At 42.8% G+C, this 23,399-nt stretch overlaps 1 protein-coding gene across 2 annotated transcripts in view; it reads left to right on the plus strand.

Moving 5' to 3' along the window:
* Positions 1 to 23,399, plus strand: part of hdac4 (histone deacetylase 4) — a 437,614-nt gene that overhangs the window by 290,838 nt on the left and 123,377 nt on the right. For both annotated transcript variants that reach the window (XM_034186647.1, XM_034186648.1), the window contains 2 exons: positions 1,246 to 1,366; positions 2,027 to 2,145. In XM_034186647.1, the coding sequence (XP_034042538.1) occupies positions 1,246 to 1,366; positions 2,027 to 2,145 (240 nt within the window). The remainder of the gene's footprint in view (positions 1 to 1,245; positions 1,367 to 2,026; positions 2,146 to 23,399) is intronic.

Raw genomic sequence — 23,399 nt, forward strand, 5'->3', positions numbered from 1 at the left:
GGAGTGAACTTGAGGTGAATCACTTCAGACTGACAGGACAATATGTTTAACTTTATCTCATTGGAGCTTACTTCAGATTTTCTGACATATCTGACACTGTGAAGATGTGTAATAACAAGACTCTGAACAGTTCACCGAGTTTCTCTTTCAACCTTTCTACCATTTTTGTGTTCTTGTTTCAGCTCACTGTCTTAACAGACTGCTGCCATAGTGACCACAGGTCTGTGGGTAATGGAGTTTAGCAGCCATGTCACACTGAAGAAACACATATACAACATAGGAATGAATGTACAATATGGGAATGCATAGGTGACGCACATGACAAATTTTGAATCTTATGCAGGATACAAAAATGTTATCATTGAGCAGTGTTGATTAAATTGCAACATCATGATGTCAACAGTAAAACATCACAAAAATGATGAAATAAAGGGTGCAAGTAACAGTGCACAGCTGATTTTCACAAGCAGCTGCCACCTGGCTGTGTTCTGAGCAGCTAAGACCTCATTTGACAAACGTCAGGAAAATTCATTCTTCCAATTCGGAGGCCATAGCACATCTTGGTGTAACTCCAGGCAGTAAAACTCTTCTTGTTATATCAGATTAACATCATATGTACTTGGCAGGAAAATTGGAAGCCCAGTTGTGCTTCGCAGTCAAATATGCACTTGGCTGATCTGAGTTGAGTAGCAAGTGCTTCTTCTTCTCGGGCCAGAGACAGCACACAGCTTGCAAATACCCAGCAGAGCTCCAGTGCATCTCAGCCATTTCACTTACAGATGAAGACATACCGCCATCCTTAATTTTTTTCACTGTCTGGTTGACACAATTCAGCATTTCCTAATTTGATCTCCTGCAAAATCCCTGGCAAGAACAAATAAATATATATTTTATCATATGACAGGAACAAAGGAATTAGTGTTTGTCACAGGCTGGGGTTCATGGCATCACGATGGTGACTCCAGATTGGTGATCAGTGGTGTACTGCCCAGCCCTGACAGACTATTAGAATTGCATTATTGTGCGATATCACGTGTATCATGGTTCATGGTCAGTGTTAAACATACTGGAAGATCCACCAGTCCATTGTCGTCAGCTGGTTGGTGACCATTGCTTTAGGGCAATAGCCCTCTGTAGGTGTGCTTATAGTTACCTGAAAATACACTTACTAAATTTGGTTCATGTGTCCAACACTCCTCCCTCTCATGGTGAATGTTGTCACATTACTCAATCTTTCTTTGTCAGGTGCAGTTGCCAGTACAGAGGTAAAGATGCGACTTCAGGAGTTTGTCTTGAACAAAAAGAAAGCTTTGGCCCAGCGAAACATAAACCATGGCCTCCCCAGTGACCCACGCTACTGGTATGGGTGAGTGTCACAGCTTTACAGCTAAACACACATTTACAGTTTGACCCTGTGCAGTATGAAACTATAATTCATGTTGATTTAAGTATTGCAATTTTAATTTTCCAGCTGCGGAAATAAAATCATGTGGTTTTATTGTGGTAGGACATGAGAGACTGGCAGGCAAATGTGTTTAGGTCATATTGCTGCTTGCAAGCTACATGTAACAAAAGACAGTGAGACATTTAACTGCAGCCAGAAAATGTACAGAACAGAACTTTTTTCCTGTGAGTTTGCTGTTGGTGAATGCGAGCTGGCTCTCTTTGAGGCGTATGTTTGAAGTGGAGAGATTGAAAAGAATGAATCTGTTCAGTTCCATTTCAATTCATTTGTGTCTTTTTCCATCCCACCCACAGTGTCGTCCACACTGTGTGCATATTCATGTGTGGTCTTGTTTGTCTGTCACTAGTTCTTTTTATGTGCTTGTGTGGGCAAGGAGAGGCACGTCTTAATGTACAGTAGGTGTGGATCAACTTGGCAGGTTTAGTGCATTCTTTGTGTTTAGACTTTCTGTGCATGTGTAGTTAACAATGGCAGATATGGAAGCAGATTACCTGCAAAGAATTACTGAAGCCATCCTACAGATTGTGCTTATATTTGATGTTAATCCCTTTCTAATTCTAGAAAAACCCAGCACAGCTCTTTGGACCAGAGCTCTCCCCTCCAAGCAGCCATGTCAGCTTACAACCATCCCATCTTGGGCATGTATGACTCAAAAGACGACTTTCCTCTCCGTAAAACAGGTAAGAAGGAGCTTTGGGCCAGCTTTAATGTACATGTTTTTGCACCTTTATGTATTAATAGCATAGGCAGGAGACACAGACGTGTGCCACTTGTTATTTTACTGTACTTGATTGTCATCTGTAGGAGTTTTGTATTTCATAAAGGGCTCTTTTGTTTTAAAAAAGAAAGATACAATTTAATGATGTATACTTATATATGCAGAGAGTGTGTCAAGCATGTAGATATAATCTGCCATGTTCTATTCACTCATATATCAAACTTCATAGACAAGATCATGCTGTTGCAGTTAATCAGTGATGGAGTTCCTGCTTTTTATGTACATGACAGATATTTCTCCCTTCTCCTGTCCATGTCAAGTACAACAAAGCTGTGAGGATTTGTTTACTGTCAGCTGCTGTTTTGGCATCGCCTACTTGCTTTCACAGCTGGAGGCCAAACTCTGTACTCTGCACTCCTGCCCACCTGCTATGAGCTGGAGGCAAGAGTGATTTGTCTTGGCACTTAACATCAGATAGCAACTTTCAGCTTTGAAAGACACTCAAATGTAGTTCAAGAGTTGTTTTTTATTGAGATGTAACCAGAATTTAGTTTAACTGTATAGACTCACCTGACTTGCAGCTAACTGACGTGCTGTATTGTCAGAATTTTAAAGAAGTTATTGCACTTGTGGCCCTTGTGAATTTTTACCAGTTCAAGGCCACCTCTGCCCGTTGTGCATGTAATGTAGAGCTGTGTCAGGAAGGGCATCTGGTGTAAAACCTGTCTGAAATCAACATGCAGATCCACCTTGGATCCATACCCGGCATCATGGGTGGGCCTTAGAGTGCCTTGCCCGCCCTCAGAGTCAGTTGGGACAGCCCTGGATGGACGAGCCTGTTAGTCACCTGCCAACCACAAAAAAAAAAAAGTAAAAATCACAGGATACCATGATCACAATTTGTACAAGTTTCCAATATAAATGAGTCATGATAATATAGATAAACACACTGTGCTTTATCTGATTTTTACTAAAGTAATTATGAATGATTTGATTGGTTCATGAAATGGTCTGGGTAGAATGGAAACATAAAAAGAAAATGATATGTGTAGAGTGTTGACTACTGGACCTATAAACAAATATCTGTCATTTTGGGGGACTGGGCATGAACGGAGGGCCTCTGAAAATGCATACAGCGCGACAACACCATGTTATTTGCATTATTATCACTTTTTACTGAGATACACAACACGTAACACATACATAAAAAGTTGGCTCACTTAACTTTTGTCGTGTCGGCTGGCACGCACACTGCTCTCCAAATTTGGCAGTGCATCCTCATCAAGCTGGCTGCTTTAGCTGCTGTTCATTGTCGTACTATCCATGAGAAAATCATCCGGAATATCCATATTGGGACCAAAACACACTTCTCGCCTTTTCATCTTTTCCTCTGCGGAAAGTTTTTTTTTCCCCCTCTGTGGACAGTTCTTGGGCTGCGTGCTATGACGTCATCTGTTTACGCACAGTGGGCGGGTATAGCCAGGTAGCGTCGACGTAAATCTACGATACCGGCCTAGCAACGCCCGGTAAAGTGATAATAATGCCCAATATTAGAGGTGCATTTAAACTGCGCTTACTCTACAGCCCTGCACTGCACAGCTTCTGAGAGGTAGGGATGAATTAAGGCACTGGGAACGTAAGAATCAGCAGCAAAATGAAGTACTGAAGCGCACAATAATTAATGAGTGAGCAGGCACAATATTAACATGGAATAAATGGAGACAATTCTTACAACCTGAAGCACATCGATCACTGAGATCATGACCTGGAAACAGAGAACTAATTGAAGGTGTTCTTCCTAAATACTAACACTGTAACACTGGTCATACTCAGATTAATCAGGCCATCCACAGAGAAAATAATCAGGAATATTGAAAACATGGACCTAATCAAATGTGATCACAACACTCTTTACAGTGAGACTGAACCCACAGAATAAACCAGGAGCTTGGTGTGACACAGATGAAGTCATCTGGAGCACAGAAAGTATGGAAATGCATGAATGCAAACCTTACACACTGTTACAATGAGGGTGAAACTGCGGAATAATCCAAGAGAATTGCAAGACACAGGGCAGAACAATGCACTAAAGGAACACAGGAAGTAACTCACACAACCCACGAAATATAGCCCTGTGCAGGACTAATTTCTTAGTCCCGCTCCTGCTGAATTTCAGACCATTACCACCCGCACCTGCAATGTGTGTGTTACACCCCCACCTGTTCCCACAATGTGTACGTCCAGTGCCGCCTGCACCTTGCAAAACTCTGAGAATTTATGCCCGCACAATAATAGCGATGCATTGATCTTGTGGCTTCTTCCTTTCCGCAGGAGAAAACATGACATTTAGGCGACTCATAAATAGATTCACAGGGTTGTTTGTTTCATTTCCCTGGCTTGTATGTCTTTTGACGCAATGGTCAGGAATTAAGCTCCTAGTCTGTTGCTTTCATTGAGTTTAAAGAGTTTCATATGTGTGTGCCATATATGAACATGCAGTGTTGCTGCGTAAAGGGGCTTTCACAACGGAGGTGTCAGCCGCAGCAGAAGCATCGCAAATTGATATAAAAAAACATTTTTTTCAATGAGACTATTTGCCGGGAGTGCACTTGCCATTTGTCGTCAGGCTGCCGCGGTCAAAGTTCAACCCAATCCAACTTTGCTGCTGTGCGCTGTGACATAGCTTTGCGCTGCCCAATAGAAACAAGGCATCAGGCCAGAACACAGACGACTGCAGTGCAGAAATGACTGATCTGTATAAAACACTGTGTTATATAGAGATCAGTGGCAGAAACATGTCACAGAGCTGCTCATTTATACACAACAGTTTTCTGAAGAAAATCCTTGCAAATGTTTTTTTTTACCTCAAAATTAATTTCTGATTACTGTAAAAAAGTTGAAAACACTTGTAATTAAAACAGTAAAAAAAAAGTCTTTTGAAACCTTTCTTCATCTGTAAAATAAAACCATAACTTGCCTGTTATTTCAGATGTGATGATTTCTTGTTTAACATAAGGAACCTTGGACATTTATTTTTAGACAAATAAAACAGTATGGAAATGTGTGCATTTTTAAGTCTGGTAGATTATTCATATATCATTTCAACCAGAAAAACAGACAGTGTAAATAAATACAAATGTTCATTATAAATGCACCAGGAGATAATTTAACAGTGACTCCAGTGTGTTTGTAAAGTAGGATTTCTGTGACATAAACCTCATGATGAAATCACTTTTTTAATTTAGTCATTTGACCTTGTAATTACATCAGAATATGTGATTGCCTTTAATGTGATCAGGACAGAGTAATGTATAAAATATGAATTTGACTAGTGATTGTGAATGTTTTAAAGTTGTGCACAACAGGGGCAGGGTGTCTACCATTGCAAATGTCTTTTGGCTTAACTTTGATTTCATGGACATTTTTAAAGATCCATTCATTTATTGTTAAAATATAAAATGAAACAGCTTTTTTAAAAAATAACAAAATAGTTGCTGTTTAAAGAGCCTTTTATTTAGAAGCAGGTGTTGGTTTGCTGAATTCTTGGAACATTTAACCAGATGAAGGTCTCTTCTGCAGCTTTGACCTCTGGTGGAGTTGTTGAAGACACTTTTCTCCCATTTTGAAGAGCAGAGATGTTTTCTTCCGACTGGACTTCATGGTGTTCAGCTCATTACTGGAAGTAATTGAGTCAGTCTGCTCCATCATCCCGACTGCCTGCTTCACTCTGCCCGGGGAGGAGGCCCGAACTACGGCTCCTCCATGCGGCTCTGCACACTGTCGTGGTTCCATCGATACCGTACCAGTTCATCAGTCCTCCCTCAGTGCCTGTCTCCTCCTGTTATCTGCTACTTGTGTTAAATTTAACACATTCTATTTAAGCTGAAAGTAGCGTGTGGGCACTGCATACTGTTACACTATTCTCCTTTGTTGACTGAGTCATCCTGTCGCTTCAGATCCCACAGTTTTTTTAATTTTTTTTTTTTTTTTGCCACCTACTCCCTCCCGCAGTGAAGTTCTAACCGCCCGCTTGTGCAAGATTAGCATTGGGTCCTGCAGGACCCAGCAGGACCTAATTGGACCCAATCCTAATGCAGCCCTCTACCACTGAATACTGGCAGCTGGTTGAAATATGAAGTAATTTGTGACAGTCTTGTGCCAGACGCTAGAAGACAGCATCTTTTAATAGCACAACCTGATTAGTGCCAGCTGTGTCTACAACCAAGCGGTAAATGCACGCCAAACCCAGGTGATGCAGGTGGGACGTTAAAATTGATCTGAAGCAGTGTTTAGCTGAGGGGACACAAAAATGAGGAAGCAAAACTTAATATAACCCCAAAAATGACACCAGAGTGAACACTAACAGACACAGTGGCGAGAGCAGAGAACCGATGACAGCTATGAGAAGAAGCTACTAATGCCACAGGCAAGTAAGTGCACCTAAAACCCAGAGCCAACGTAATCACGCTGTGAAAGTCAAAAGGAAAAGGCATGGTGAGCAGTGAGAACAAACTAACAATGTCCATGTGTTAACACAAAAACGGTAGCGAGGCATGGACTGCCTACACCAGACATGAGAAAAAGCTCAACAAATAACCCTAATGCCTCACATTCACCCCAATGTGAGGTTGCTGCCATGCAAGGTGCCCACTACACACCAGGAGCAACTGGGGGATTAAGGACCTTGCCCAAGGGCCCTTAGTGATTTTCCAGTCAGGCTGGGATTTGAATTGAGGATCCTCTGGTCTCAAGCCCAACGCTTTACCACTAGACCATCACCTCCCCCAATGCAACTGTCATCTCGGTTTTTGTCCATTGGTTTTTGTCAACATTCTGAAAATATTTCTGAACATTTGTGCAAATCTGTAATGGAAACCTCTAATGTCTCCCATCTTCTGGATGTTGCTTAACTTGTAACCATATAATCAAATCTAACCTGCTGACAAAAAGCGTGACTGTAGGTCAGTTGGTGGAGATCCCTGATTGGTACTGATAATCAGGTTGTCCTTGGACAAGAGACTGAACTCCAGAACTGCTCAACCATGTGGCCCCAAATATTGAACGTTAGGACAAAGGCATAGCAAGTGCTGGAGTATAGAGTCACCAAAATAAGAATATATGTCACAATTTTAATACTTTCTGTATATCAGTTTTCATAGTGAAATTCATGTATCATCAATACTAGTAGGGGTGGGCAGCGAGGGCCAAGACACTGCAGGTTTTCCTTGCAACCAATCACCTCAGCAGGTGATTTGCTGATGAGCTTTTCCCCTGAACATAAACACCTGATCATGAATTAAATCACCTGTTGAGGTGATTGGTAGTAAGGAAAACCTGCAGCGTCTCGGCCCTTTATGGCACATGATTCCCAACCCAATAGGGATGTGACCTGATACGTTTTTTACCAATAACACCGCCATTATCGGTTCTGTTTGTCAGTCTGATATTTTCTCAATTCATCAGTTTTTTGCAAGAAAAAAGTGTACGCTTCCACAGTTTTTCAATGCCGATGCAGGTATTTCCCTTGTTGCTAGATGCTGAAGTTGATGTCATGATGCCAATTGTGACATCATGACGTATGTTTTTGCAATACACAAGTGTCGGAAAAACAAGCTAACGTTGATAACTGGAACTGATAATGTCTGAGGCATACAATTCAGATGGATTGAGAAATTTGAGTTGGTTATCAGTTCCGACCCCAGTCATCAAGCTGTAAATGGGTGCTGTGGTGGGATTTGATTAAGTTTGAGAATTGAAGGTGCTGGTTGTCTGCACACTTGTGTGGAGTGTACACATATCATACGAGTGCATGTCAAAGCTGTTTGGGGCCCATTGTGTCATAACTGAGCACCCATAGATCAGATTGGATGGACAAAGCTGAACCTAATAACACGAGGAAGTGAGTGACAGTCATGGCCTGCTGTGATGTCACCAATGACGTTTATGCCTGCGGTGACCCATTTTTGCTGTTTCTGTGTGTAAATTATGAATGTGTTTTAGGAATTTTTTTTTTTCTGCTCGGTAATCCCAGACTCAACAGATGCTCTTTGTACGTTTCTGACAGCCTTTGTGGGAATGCTTTAGCACATAGAAGGCTACTTTGAATGCTGGAGCAGGAAGTCTATTAGCCTCATGACAGACATTCTCTTGTCTTGCTGACTTTCTCCTTCACCCCTCACTTACTGTCACACACACAAACTCCCACAACACAAGCTTTCACTGAGGATATACTTAATGTACAACTTTCTCACACAGTATGGCATCTGGGACGTACTCTAATGTTGTTTTAATCTGTTATGTGACTGTATATTTTGGGGAAGTGACAGTTAGGGCCCCTTCACACATAACACGAAAGATGCAGAAACTGGAAGAAAATCAGCGAACCAAACACAAAATGGGGAACCATGAAACATTCCACCTGGTGTCGTGAGGGATGCACGGTTGCATCGCGTGCATGACACACCGGCGACGGTTTTGTGCACGTGCACGAACATAGTACGAGCTGCTGGAATGTGTTGCACCACATCGCGCCGCTGATGTAAAGAAAAAAAATACGTCATCCACAGGACTCGAACCTGCAATTTACAAAAGCTTTGCTTAACAGACAGATACTTTACCACTGCGCTACCATTGCTGTCCTATAACAGGAGCATAAAATGCCCCAAATCAACAAGGAAATAAAGTTTTTTTTTTTTAAAGAGAAATTCGACGATGTAGACGAAGAGGATGTCTTTAATCTTTAATTGGCCCTTACTATTGTTTAGAAAAAGAGTACGGTGAATTAGCAGGTCGGCTTTCAGCGTTTCACTGACCACAACACGTTGACTATCATTACTGTTGGCTATCCTGCTCCTGCAGCCCACATCAGACTCCTCTAATGTTACTGGAAAGGATTTTGTCTTTGTTTTCATCATGCATACAGTCTTGGTGTACAGTGGGGGAAATAAGTATTTGATCCACTGTCAATTTTGCACGTTTTCCCAACTACAAAGAATGGATAGGTCTGTCATTTTTATCGTAGGTACACTTCAACTGTGAGAGACAGAATCTAAAAAAAAATCCAGAAAATCACATTGTATGATTTTTAAATAATTAATTTGCATTTTATTGCATGAAATAAGTATTTGATACCCTAGAAAAACAGACCTTAACAAATGGTACAGAAACATTTGTCTGCCATTACAGAGGTCAGACGTTTCCTGTAGTTCTTGACCAAGTTTTCACACACTGCAACAGGGATTTTGGTCCACTCCTCCAGATCTTTCAGGTTTGGAGTTTCAGCTGCCTCCAAAGATTTTCTATTGAGTTTAGGTCTGGAGACTGGCCAGGCCACTGCAGGACCTTGAAATGCTTCTTAGGGAGCCCCTCCTTAGTTGCCCTGGCTGTGTGTTTGAGGTCATTGTCATGCTGGAAGACCCAGCTGTGACCCATCTTCAATGCTCTTACTGAGGGAAGGAGGTTGTTTGCCAAAATCTCGCAATACATGACCCCATCCATCCTCCCTTCGATACGGTGTAGTCGTCCTGTTCCCTTTGCAGAAGAGCACCCCCAGAGTATGATGTTTCCACCCCCATGCTTCACAGTTGGGACGGTTTTCTTGGGGTTGTTCTCATCCTCTAAACATGGTAAGTGGAGTTGATGTCAAAAAGCTCTATTGGTCTCATCTGACCACATGACCTTTTCCCATGCCTCCTCTGGATCATCCAGATGGTCACTGGTGAACTTCAAATGGGCCTGGACATGTGCTGGCTTGAGCAGGGGGACCTTGGTGCCCTGCAGGATTTTAAACCATGACAGCATCATGTGTTACTAATGTAATCTGTGTGACTGTGGTCCCAGCTCTCCTCAGGTCATTGACCAGGTCCTCCTGTGTAGTTCTAAGCTTTCTCAGAATCATCCTTACCCCACCAAGTGAGATCTTGCATGGAATCCCAGACCGAGGGAGATTGATAGTCATCTTGTGTTTCTTCCACTTTCTAATAAAAAATCATAACAGTTATTGTCTTCTCACCAAGCTGCCTGCCTGTTGTCCTGTAGCCCATCCCAGCCTTGTGCAGGTCTACAGTTTTGTCCTTGATTTCCTTAGACAGCTGTTTGGTCTTGGCCATGGTGGACAGGTTGGAGTATGATTGACTAAGTGTGTGAACAGGTGTCTTTTATACAGGTAACAAGTTCAAACAGGTGCAATTAATACAGGTAAAGAGTGCAGAATAAGAGGGCTTCTTAAAGAAAAATTAACAGGTCTGTGAGAGCCAGAATTCTTGCTGGTTGGTAGGTGATCAAATACTTATTTTCCTCACTGTAGGTGATACAAATACTTATTTCACACAATAAAATGCAAATTAATTATTTGAAAATCATACAATGTGATTTTCTGGATTTTTTTTTTTTTTAGATTCTGTCTCTCACAGTTCAAGTGTAGCTACGATAGAAATGACAGACCTCAACATTCTTTGTAGGTGGGAAAATGTACAAAATTGAAGTGGATCAAATACTTATTTCCCCCACTGTATTTTAAAAGCATGAAAGCCCAATATAAGCTTTAATTTTAAAAATTCTACAAGTTGTCCACTAAGGTAACCTAAACCTGTGTCAGCTGCTAACTTACCAACTCTTCCTTTCTTATAATTCTTGGTTGGTAAACTCATACTGTTTTGCTGACTGCAATGTTGGCCTTAAAAGAATTTAAATGGAGTGTGGTTGTGCACCCATGGGTTACTTCTTCTTAGTATGAATGACCTTAGCGCATCAATTACATACTTAAAATGTGAATGAGAAACAATCACCCCTGGCAATGGCCAGTGGAAACTAGTGGTTATAACAACCCTGTGCCATCGCACAAGAAGTAATTTTCAAATTTAAAATATCAACCAGCTCGTTGGTGTCACTCAGTTCACTTAATAAACCTAAAGGATGCAGTTTTTTTTCTTTTTTGTCTTAAATTTAGCCCTTCATGAATTTAAATTAGATTAGATTAGATTAGACAGAACTTTATTGATCCCTTGGGAAGACTCCCTCAGGGAAATTGTGGTTCCAGCAGCATTGCATATGCAGCACACAGGGTAAGAAGCACACAGAGTAGCAAAAGTGAAAGGAACAAAGGAAAACAAACAGATTGCAATATGAATGCACAATATTAGTACCAGACATACTGATCAATACTGGTTTACTGGCTACTACTGTTCCTCTCATTCCCGACCTCTGTCTTCCTGTTACTCCTCCCCGAGTGAGGAGTTGTACAGTGTGATGGCCTAAGGGACAAAGGAGTTTTTCAGTCTGTTGGTAATGGACTGTTGGAACTTGTTTTGTTTTGTTTGTTTGTTTTAACAGTTTCCATTTAAATATATACCCAAGCAGATTTTTTTGGTATTAATATTCCATGGGTGAGTGTCTCCAGGTGATTACATTTTGGAGCAGGTGCATCTAAGGTGAAGGGTTTTTGCAACCAATAGGGCTGCAGAGATACTGTGAAGCTTATATCAAGAAAGAACTCATTTATTATCAAACTATATAAATGACATTATGATAACATCACAGTCATCATGAAATGATGCCATAATTGTCCGAACAACACATTTTTCAGGATATCTGAACAACTAATAGGGATAGAGAAGTGATCAAAAACTTATATCGATCAGCCAGTCATTTGTCATGATGTGGTTTAAATGATGTCATAATGATATTACTAAAATGTCATAAAATGATGACACTATAATAATAAAAGTATATTTAGTATGTGCAGGGTCCTGTCATACACAGGAATTTGTGATGTCGGGATAAATACTGATCCACAAAATGGATTAATCATATTAACAAATAACTTTGCAGTGGGTATCGTACAAACTCAGTGTATTCAGCAATAATTGGTTACAATAATGGATATGGAATAGTAGGTCATATGAATTTTGCTTACAACATTTTTTTAAAACAAATCTGGCCTAATTATCTCAATTTTGAATTCAGGACAGAAATTGGGGCTGAAAATCAATAATGGAATACCACCCTTATTTAGAAAGACATTTACACACACATTGAATTTGAACTGGCTGAAATTTATGTAGGATATTCATATGTCATCAGGATGCATCTGACTGTGTGAACAAATTCTTATGACCACAGTAACTTATTAGTAACCCATGGTAAAACATTTGTGATGTACACACAGACACAGTTTGGTACGATTCACAGTCTCTGGGTCACAGAATGGTTCAAATCACGGTACATTCCCCTCAGGTTTTTCTTATATGTGAACAGAACTAAAGATTTACACAACAGTGTTTGCACAGTGTCCCCATGTTTGCATGGGTTCTCTAAGGTGCTCCAGCTGCCTCCAAAATCCTGAAGACATGCATGTTAGGCGAATTAGAAAATGTAGATTGTCTGTAGGTGTGCGTGCAAGTGGGAATGTGTTTGTTTGTCTATATGTGGCCCTGCGATAGACTGGCGTCCTGTCTAGGGTGTAAACCCGCCTCACGCCCTATAACTGCTGGGATAGGCTCCAAACCCCCCCTCCCCTTGACCCTTAATTAGAGTAAGTGGGTATAGAAAATGGATGGGTGGATAATCACATTAAAATCAAACAACAGAACCTGACAAAATAATTCATAGACAAAATCGCAGACCTCACTTTTTATGGTACACAGCCGACAATTCGATTTGTTTTTGTTGTTGTTGTTGTTGTTGTTTGTTTGTTTGTTTGTTTTTGTTTTTTGTTTGGGTGTTTGTTTATTGTTATAGCTCTGATAGACACTTGAGAATAACACCATGAATGAATTACACTGCAGCATAGATGAATCAATTGCATTTTTGGGTTGTTTGGTGAATATATTTGCATATTTTTATGTGTAACATGTTTTTATTTCTGACAATCATTACTTGATGCTGGTGTGTAATTTGGAAATACATATAGAGTGACATATACAAATATACGAATAATGGTGCAACTTCTCATAAATTATTCTAATAGCAATAATTGAAGAATGTACAGGACTTCTGACAGTATATTTTAAAGCAGATTTTCAGAGGCACAGAATAGGCACTTCCTCTTCTGAGTGATAAAGGTTATTGCTCTTCCAGAAGTCAATATTTGGTGATATCTGTCCAGCTGTTTATCCGTGTTTCTGGAATATGATCTACAGCATATACATGTATAATATTTCTGGGAAGCTAAGTCTCCGTTGATGAGTTACAGCAAAGTACTCTAATCGATTCTCATAAATCTCCCTCCTGTCTCTTCCTTGAGGAGCAGCACGGCTTTCCCCAGTATGAGTGTTGCAGTTTGGGATTCCCATCTGTCAGAAGAGATGAATAACTGATCAATATGGGTTTTTTTTGTTGTTTGTTTTTTTGCGTAAGAGAAACAGTTTCCCACTCCACTCCTATTAAAATTTTAAGCACTACGTTTATAGCTGTTAAATCTGGTATTGATATGTCATCATGTGGGTAGAGAAGAAGACTTTCTAAGTTCATTTTACTCTAACGGCAAAAAAAGAGAGATTATTGATGCAAGAGAGGCCTTGAAAGACAAAACCTGCTTCAAGATGCACAAAAGATGTTCAACAGCACACCATTTATAATAATAATAATAATAATAATTTATTAATTTATATAGCGCCAAATCACAAGTAATCGCCTCAAGTCACTTCACAAATATTTAAAAACAGAATAAAATGAAATAAGATTCAAACACAATAAAAAAAAATTTAACCATAAAAGGTAAAAGAAGTCAAATAAATAAAACGAATAAAAAAAGACACACAATCATATAAAATACTAATGATAAAACAGGGAGAACAGATGTGTCTTCATCCTGGTTTTAAAAGTCTCCACAGAGTCCGACTGTCGTATTAGTGCAGGCAGATCATTCCACAGAGCTGGGGCGCGGTCATAAAAAGCTCTGTAACCCGCTGACCTTTTCTTCACCCTCGGACACACAATAGTCCCGCACCCTGTGAACGCAGAGCCCTTGCCGGCACATAGGACTCAACCAGTCCGGCCAGATGGGGGGCGCCAGTCCGTGAACAATTTTATAGGCCAATAGTAACACCTTAAAATCCGATCTCAAGAAGACCGGAAGCCAGTGAAGGGATTCCAGAACCGGCGTAATATGATCAAACCTTCTGCTTCGTGTCAGAAGTCTGGCAGCAGCATTTTGAACCAGTTGAAGACCCCTGATGCCGGACTGTGGTAAACCAGAAAACAAAGCATTACAATAGTCCAATCTAGTCTCCATTTCTTTTGAGTCTGCAGAGTTACAATCCATCAGATGTTTTTTTTTTTTTTTTCTTTTTTTTTTCCAATTAAGGCTGCACTGATCAGGTTTTATGCTGCCAATTACGATACCGATCAGCCTTGAGTGCCGATCATCGTTACCGCTTCGCTTCGGCATCCGTCCGTCTCGAGAGATGATGGTGTAGACTCTAGTTGGTTCCTCTGCACTTTCTGGAGTGGCTGTGAAGTCCGATCCTTGAATGGCAGTCTCTGCCGCACCTGGCGCAGGCGAAGTGAGTGGGTTTCTGGGGCTCATGTTGGCGCTCTTTCCGCTTTGCTCTCTTGTTGATGGCGACTGATTTCCGTGTTGCCTCCGAGGCTTTTGTGCCCTGTTTGATAGAAAGACGCCAAGCGGGGCGGTTGTCTGCACGGCTCTCCCACTGCTCTCTGGGCGTCGATGTTGCAGTTTTTCATGTCTCTCTTGCAGATGTCCTTGTAGCGCAGTTTTGGGCGCCCTGTCATCCTAGAGCCTTCTGCCAGCTCGCCATAGAGGAGGTCTTTGGGGATGCAGCCTGTATCCATCCGCCTGACATGGCCGAGCCAACGGAGCCGTCTCTCGCAAAGCATGGAGTGCATGCTGCCCATGCTGGCACGTTCCAGCACCACGGTGTTGGGAATCATGTCTTGCCACTTGATCTGGAGGATGCATCGCAGGCACCTCATGTGGAAGCTATTTAGTTTCCTCTCATGCCTTGCGTAGGTGGTCCATGACTCGCTGCCATAGAGGAGCGTGCTGAGCACGCAGGCCTGGTAGACTCGCATCTTGGTCTTCTCAGTGAGGTTGGAATTGTTCCACACTCGCTGGTTCAGTTTGGCCATGACTGCTGCTGCCTTGGCAATCCTGCTGTTGATTTCTGCGTCGATGGACAGTGTGCTAGAGATGATAGATTCAAGGTAGGTGAAGTTGTCAACCACTTCCAGGGTGTACCCATCAATGGTGATTGCTTGTGGGAGCTGGGCACCCTGTGCCATGACGTTGGTTTTCTTGAGGCTGATGGTCAGACCAAACTCCTTGCAGGCGAGAGAGAGGCGGCTGACAAGCTGCTGGAGGCCGTCTACTGTGTGTGATGCCAAGGCTGCATCGTCAGCAAACAGCATCTCATGAATGAGAACTTTGATGACCTTGGTCTTAGCGTGGAGTCGGGCGATGTTAAAGAGCTTGCCGTCGGACCTGGTGTGGATGTAGACACCCTTGCTGCAGTCTTGGAAGGCAAACTGGAGCAGCATGGAGAAAAAGATGCCGAACAGTGTCGGTGCGAGGACACTGCCTTGTTTCACTCCGCTGCTGACTGGAAATGCCTCGGACGTTGTGCCGTTGTAGCAGACTGTGCTGTGCATGTTCTCATGGAATGACATTACCACTGCAAGCAGGTGTGGGGGGCAGCCAATCTTCCGAAGCGAGTTGAAGAGTCTGCTGCGGCTGACCAGATCAAATGCCTTTATTAGATCGATAAAGGCGATGTAAAGTGGCATCTGCTGCTCCTGACACTTCTCCTGCAGCTGGCGTAACGAAAAGATCATGTCCACTGTTGATCGACCAGCCCTGAAGCCACACTTGGACTCGGGGAAGACGCAAGCAGTGAGAGGTTGCAGGCGCGCCAGCGCGACACGGGCAAACGCTTTGCCAACGATGCTGAGGAGGGAGATGCCCCGGTAATTGTTGCAGTCGCTGTGGTCTCCTTTGTTCTTATACAGGGTGACGATGTTCGTGTCCCGCATATCCTGGGGGATGTAGCCCTGTTCCCAGCAGAGGCAGAGTAGGTCGTGCAGTGGCTGAAGTAGTGCAGGTTTCCTGCTCTTGAGGACCTCTGGTGGTATGCCATCGCTTCCAGGGGTCTTCCCACAAGCAAGGCAGTCTATGGCTTTGCTGAGCTCTTCCACAGTGGGTGGGGTGTCTAGCTCCTCCAAGACTGGCATGTCTGGGATGGCGTTGAGAACAGTGTCTGTAACGACGTTCTGTGTTGCGTACAGTTCCAGGTAGTGCTCAGTCCATCTGCCTCTCCTGGTCGATGATGACTTCGCCCGTCTTGGACTTAAGGGGGGCTGTCTTGGTGGGTACTGGGCCCATTGCCTTCTTTATGCCCTCGTACATCCCTCTCACATTCCCTGTGTCAGCGGCGGATTGAATGCTGCTGCAGAGGTTCAGCCAGTAGGTGTTGGCGCAATGGCGAGCGTTCTGCTGAGCCTCTTTCTTGGCAGTCCTAAGGGCTTGTAGAGTGCCGGGGCTTGGTTTGGATTTGTAAGCCAGGAGGGCTTTCCTTTTTGCTTTGACTGCAGGTTCCATTTCCTCCCAATGGGCCTCGAAGCAATCAGTGCCTGTCCGCTCTTTCTTCCCGTAGGCAGTGATTGCAGAGTTGTAAACAGCATCACGAAGGTGGGACCAGTTGGAGTCAATGGTGTCGTCTGCAGGAGTTTTCTCAGCCAGCGTTGCTTCCAACTTGCTGACGAACTGCTGGGCTTTTTCTGGATTGCTTGCGCAGCGAGTGTTGATGCGGGGACGACCCTTCTTCCTGGAGTGGTGCAGCTTCTTTGGTGTTACACGCACCTTGCTGGCGATGAGGGCATGATCCGTGTCACAGTCTGCACTGTGGTAGCTGCAGGTGAGGAGCACACTGGCGAGGTCCGAATGCCTGGTGATGACTAGGTCAAGCTTGTGCCAGTGGCGGGAGCGTGGGTGTCTCCAGGACACCTGATGGATCTACTTGCAGTTGAAGAAGGTGTTAGTCACGCATAAGCCACGAAAGCAGCACAGCTCCAACAGTCTTTGTCCGTTCTCGTTGATTTTTCCCTTCCCGAATCTTCCAAGGCATGTAGGCCAAGCCTCGTGATCAGCTCCAACTCTGGCATTGAAGTCTCCCAGGAGGTAAAAGCCTTCAGCGCTGGGGATCCTAGATATAACTTCATCCAGAGCCTGGTAGAACTGATCTTTCACCTCGGGTGTGGCACAGAGGGTAGGGGCGTACACGCTGATGATGTTGGCGGGGCCTGAGGATGTTGATAGCCGGAGGCTGAGGATCCTCTCTGAGCCTGCTACTGGGGGCTCGATGTAACCGATGAGAGTGTTCTTCACAGCAAAGCCCACACCATGCTGCCTTGGTTCGTCCAGAGGCTTCCCTTTCCAGTAGAAGGTGTAGTTTGCTTCCCTAATGGTGCCGTTGTCTGCCAGCCGTGTTTCCTGTAGGCACGCGATATCGATGTTTAGTCGTGCGAGCTCTTTATCGATGACTGCGGTCTTTCTTGCATCATCAATCTGTTGAGGGTCTGTGGAGAGACCGGGACACATTGTCCTGACATTCCAGCTAGCGATGCGGAGTGCAGGGGACTTTTGCTGTTGTTTTTTGTTGTGCCTGGTGCAGAAATTATTGGCCCACTTGTTGAGGAGGTTCTCTAATCTCCACGCATCCAGAGCCATGGCGGGACAGCACCTTACTGGCTGGGGGCTGTCCAGCTTAAGGCGGGCGGTAGCTGTCCAATGAGGCGCGATGACCTCTCCCACCGTTGGCGGTAACCCCTGGCGCTCGTTTCCTTTGCCAATCGGATTGAGCTTATAACCGGTGACTGCCCCCTCCCGTGTTGTGCCGGCATCTTGCGATGTCGTTGGAGTAACCTCTCCACTGGGACTACAGTAGCCTGGGCGGGTAGGTATGGAGAGTCAGCTGTCGCCCAAGCAGCAAATCCCCCCTCTGCACGCAGCTGGCGGATCCAAGGGAGCGAATGAATCGATACAACTTGGCACCAACTGCATTGCAGGAGTTGCCGGTGTTGACGATACAGTGTCAGGCCGCCTTAGGAACTCCAGCTCCTGATTTCCCTTGGCGGTTTACTCCCTTAGCCTTTCCCTTGAAAGGGTATGCCCGCAATGCAGCGGGGGTTTGAAATCAGAGTTACCTTCTCCTAGATGGGCTACCGCACAGAGTTAACAAGCCCCATCTACCCAAAGCAGCTGGTTAAGGCGCCAGCGGACCGCCTTTGCCCCTTCTCCTGTCAGTAGAAACAGTTTCGCCGGACTTAGAAACTAAGTCACACTTGAAGGCCAGGAGCTGGACTTGGTTGTCAGAGGCTTTTTGAGACGCACGCCTTTGGAGCATTTTATAGGGAGTGGGAGCTTATCCCCACTACGACCCCCGGCTTAACAACCTTGAAACCATCGATATCAATCACATGGATTGGTTATAAATTTTTCAATTTAGTTATGATGAGTGCTACTGACTACATGATCCAGAAAAAAGGAACCATAAATTCACCTAAATTTAGACAAAAACATGTTTTTATGTACTTCTTCAAGAGAAAACATAAAAAAAAAAAATCTTGCAGGCACAATGCGGCAACTATTCAGTCAAAAGGACAACTGAAAAACACCTAAATTTGCCAGAGGTGGAAGACACCGGGAGGAACCCGGTGTCTTCCACCTCTGAAAAAGGCGGATCATCTAACCTGATGAATTAAATAATTTTTCAAGTTATTTGCTTAGCCTTCTGACAGTCACGCTCACATGGGCGAGTGTTACTGCATTAGCTGCCGTCTGGCCAATGCTGCTCAGGCTCTCTTCTTTTCATTATCTGCTGTGAGCCTTGAAAACTCACCACACTCCAACAAGTGTTTGTTCTTTGAAAGTCTGATTAAATTAGTTCCATTGAAGGATTTTACAATATTTTTTCTTTACATGTGTTGCAGGATGCAAATTTTCCATCACTCTCACAGACCATGTAAAAGTTCCACATGGCAGACATGTTTTTTGCGGTTTGCTGCCGTGCACCTGCACAGTGTTAAGGAAACTGGGGGGGGGGGGGTTCACTACACTACTCACAGGGGCTCTACAGGCTGCAAAGTAGATAGATAGATAGATACTTTATTGATCCCAGAGGGAAATTCAAGGCAATTCAAGTATGAGCTACAGGTGATCGGTTTTTGTGATGGGCAGTGAAAAGCATTGACTGACATACGCCGAACACATACTTTTTGTTGGAAATCAGCCGATAATGATTGTGGCCAATTGATCGGAGCACTATTTTAAACAAAATTTGATTATAGAACAATTTGAAATGTGTGTAAAATTGAGTATTTCTGTGAGGAAAAACAAGTATTTTGGTTGTAACCAGCCTGGTGCTAAATGACCAAATGTCATACACCAGTCCATAGGCCAGGGGTTGAGAACCTTTAATCTCAAGATTGCAGTTAAAAGTTACAGTGCATCCAGAAACTATTCACAGCGCTACACTTTTTCCACATTTTATGTTATAGCCTTATTCCAAAATGGAGTAAATTCCCCTAAAATTCTACTCATTACAGCCCGTAATGACATGAAAAAAGTTATTTCTTTTTTTTTTTTTAATTTTGCAAATTTATTTAAAAAAAACAAAGAAGTCATATTCACACCCTTTGTTCAATACTTTGTTGATGCACCTTTGGCAGCAATTACAGCCTGAAGACTTCTTGAATATGATGCCATAAGCTTGGTGCACCTATCTTTGGGCAGTTTTGACCATTCCTCTTTGTAGCACCTCTCAAGCTCCATCAGGTTGGATGGGGAGCGTCAGTGCGCAGCCATTTTCAGATCTCTCCAAAGATGTTCAATTGGATTCAGGTCTGGGCTTTGGCTGGGTCACTCAAGGACATTCACAGAGTTGTCCTGAAGCCACTCCTTTGATATTTTGGCTGTGTTCTTAGGGTCATTGTACTGTAGAAAGATGAACTGTCGCCCTAGTCTGAGGTCAAGAGCACTCTGGAGCAGGTTTTCATCCAGGATGTCTCTGTACATTGCTGCATTCATCTTTCCCTCAATTCTGACAAGTCTCCCAGTTCCTGCAGGTGAAAATTATCCCCACAGCATGAGGCTGCCACCACCATGTTTCACTGTAGGGATGGTACCTGGTGTCCTCCAAACATGATGCCTGGCATTCACACCAAAGAGTTCAATCTTTGTCTCAAAAGACCAGAGAATTTTGTTTCTCATGGTCTGAGAGTCCTTCAGGTGCCTTTTGGCAAACTCCAGACAGGCTGCCATGTGCCTTTTACTAAGGAGTGGTTTCTGTCTGTCCACTCTACCATACAGGCCTGATTGGTGGATTGTTGCAGAGGTGGTTGTCCTTCTGGAAAGATCTCCTCTCTCCACAGAGGATTGCTGGAGCTCTGAAAGAGTGACCCTTGGGTTTTTGGTCTCCTCCTTGACTAAGTCCCTTCTCCCCCGATCCTTCAGTTCATATGGACAGCCAGCTCTAGGAAAAGTCCAGGTGGATCTGAACTTCTTCCATTTACAGATGATGGAGGCCACTGTGCTCATTGGGACCTTCAGAGCAGCAGAAATGTTTCTGTACCCTTCCCCAGATTGGTGCCTCGAGACAATCCTGTCTCAGAGGTCTACAGACAATTCCTTTGCCTTCATGCTTTGTTTATGCTCTGACATGCTTCGTCAACTGTGGGACCTTATATGTAAACACACGTGTGCCTTTCCAAATCATGTGCAATCAACTGAATTTACTCAAGTTGGACTCCAGTTAAGCTGTAGAAACATCTCAAGGATGATCAGTGGAAACAGGATGCACCTGAGCTCAATTTTGAGCTTCATGGCAAAGGCTGTGAATACTTACAGTGGGGAAAATAAGTATTTGATCCCTGTCAGTTTTGCAGGTTTTCCCACCTACAAAGAATGGAGAGGTATGGAATTTTTATCGTAGGTACACTTCAACTGTGAGAGACAGAATCTAAAAAAAAAAAAAAAAAAAATCCACTAATTCACATTGTATGATTTTTAAATAATTAATTTGCATTTTATTGCATAAAATAAGTATTTGACCCCCTAGAAAAACAGAGCTTAACAATTGGTACAGAAACATTTGTTTGCCATTACAGAGGTCAGACGTTTCCTGTAGTTCTTGACCAAGTGTTCACACACTGCAGCAGGGATTTTGGTCCACTCCTCCATACTAATCTCCAAATCTTTCAGGTTTGGAGTTTCAGCTCCCTCCAAAGATTTTCTATTGCATTCCTCCTGTGTAGTTCTGAGCTTTCTCAGAATCATCCTTACCCTACAAAGTGAGATCTTGCATGGAATCCCAGACAGAGGTAGATTGACAGTCATCTTCTGTTTCTTCCACTTTCTAATAAATAATCATAACAGTTGTTGTCTTCTAGCAAGCTGCTTGCCTGTTGTCCTGTAGTCCATCCCAACCTTGTGCAGGTCTACAGTTTTGTCCCTGGTGTCCTCAGACAGCTCTTTGGTCTTGGCTATGGTGGACAGGTTGGAGTGTGATTGAGTGAGTGTGTGAACAGGTGTCTTTTACACAGGTAACAAGTTCAAACAGGTGCAGTTAATACAGGTAAAGAGTGCAGAATAAGAGGGCTTCTTAAAGAAAAATTAACAGGTCTGTGTGAGCCAGAATTCTTGCTGGTTGGTAGGGGTCAAATACTTATTTCATGCAATAAAATGCAAATTAATTATTTAAAAAAATCATACAATGTGATTTTTTTTTTTTAGATTCTGTCTCTCACAGTTGAAGTGTACCTACGATAAAAATTCCAGACCTCTACATTCTTTGTGGGTGGGAAAACCTGCAAAACGGACAGGGGGTCAAATACTTGTTTTCCCCACTGTATGTACATGTGATTTTTTTTTAAAATAAATTTGCAAAAAAAAACAAAAAAAAAAACACCTTTTATAACATTGTCATTATGGGGTATTGTGTGTACAATTTTGAGGAAAAGAAATGAATTTCATCCATTTTGGAATAAGGCTGTAATATAACAAAACCTGGAACAAGTGAATCGCTGTGAATACTTTCCGGATACACCGTATGTAGCAATAACAATCAGCTTGTTGAGTTCAATTCTTTTTCGGGACAAGTAAGATTGTAAATGTGTACAGAGGAGGAGAAAGACATTGAATTAAAAGAAAGCAGACCATGCCACTGTGCAGTGAAAAAATGGGGAACTAGACAAAGAAAGTAGGAGAAGCACAGAGGTGCAGGAGGGAGAAAGCACTGCATTAAAATGGGAGTGTCAGCAGTAAATCCAGGCTCGGCCCTCTGCAGTGTGTGTACGTGTGTGCAAACTGGCAAGCTTTTGCCCTGTCGGCATTAACACCCTTCAAAGTCATCGTGTCCTGAGGTGAACACCCTAATGGCTGCCAGTGCACAGTAAATATATTTCCTTCATTCCTTAGCCCACCCTCCTTCTCATTCCCCTCTACTTATTCACTGTTTCCCTCTGTCATACACTTTTTTCTTTTCATAGGTTTTTTCCATTCTTTACTTTTTCCAACCTCCCATAACTCTCACTCTATCACACTTCCTTTTCTGTTTATCTTTTAGTTATTCAGCATAGATAAATTCACCCTTCACTTCTTCCATTCACACGCTGGTTCCCTTCCCCTATCTGTATGCCCGATCTGATCCCTGCTGTCTCCACAATGTCCAGAAAGTTTACACTGCCACTCATACAGGTCAGATACTTTATGCCCAATTATTCCGTAATCAAAAATTAAGACCGTATGTCAAAAAGCAAATTTCAGGATTTTATTTTTAATATTCATTCAGAAAATCTTTTCATTTCCTTGAATAATAATGATGATGATAAGCTTCATTAGTTCAATTCTAAAGTGATGAAGCTTTCGTGGATGAACATCAAAAAAATCTTCAAAGAGTTAAACAAGTCTAGTTGACCTGAGTCAACCGACTTGAATACTGTGAGCTGGATGACTGAGAATTTTCACAGACATCTCCAATGATATGCATAGCTCTAATATTAAACGGGAGTAATGCCAATAATGTTTCCAAATCTGTACGAAATTTTCTGAATTAATGCAAGTTTCCATTGTTATGCAGTTTCTGAAGCGTAGTTGTGGAGATCAACTCTGGGGTAAACTGATACTTGTATATCTAGTCAAAAGCAAATAAACATAACATCAGTAAAAATGAATGAAGCACGATGCATGTTTTGCTCATGGGTTTA

Source organism: Thalassophryne amazonica, chromosome 14, assembly GCF_902500255.1.
Source record: "Thalassophryne amazonica chromosome 14, fThaAma1.1, whole genome shotgun sequence".
In the NCBI taxonomy this organism is placed as follows: Eukaryota; Metazoa; Chordata; class Actinopteri; order Batrachoidiformes; family Batrachoididae; genus Thalassophryne; species Thalassophryne amazonica.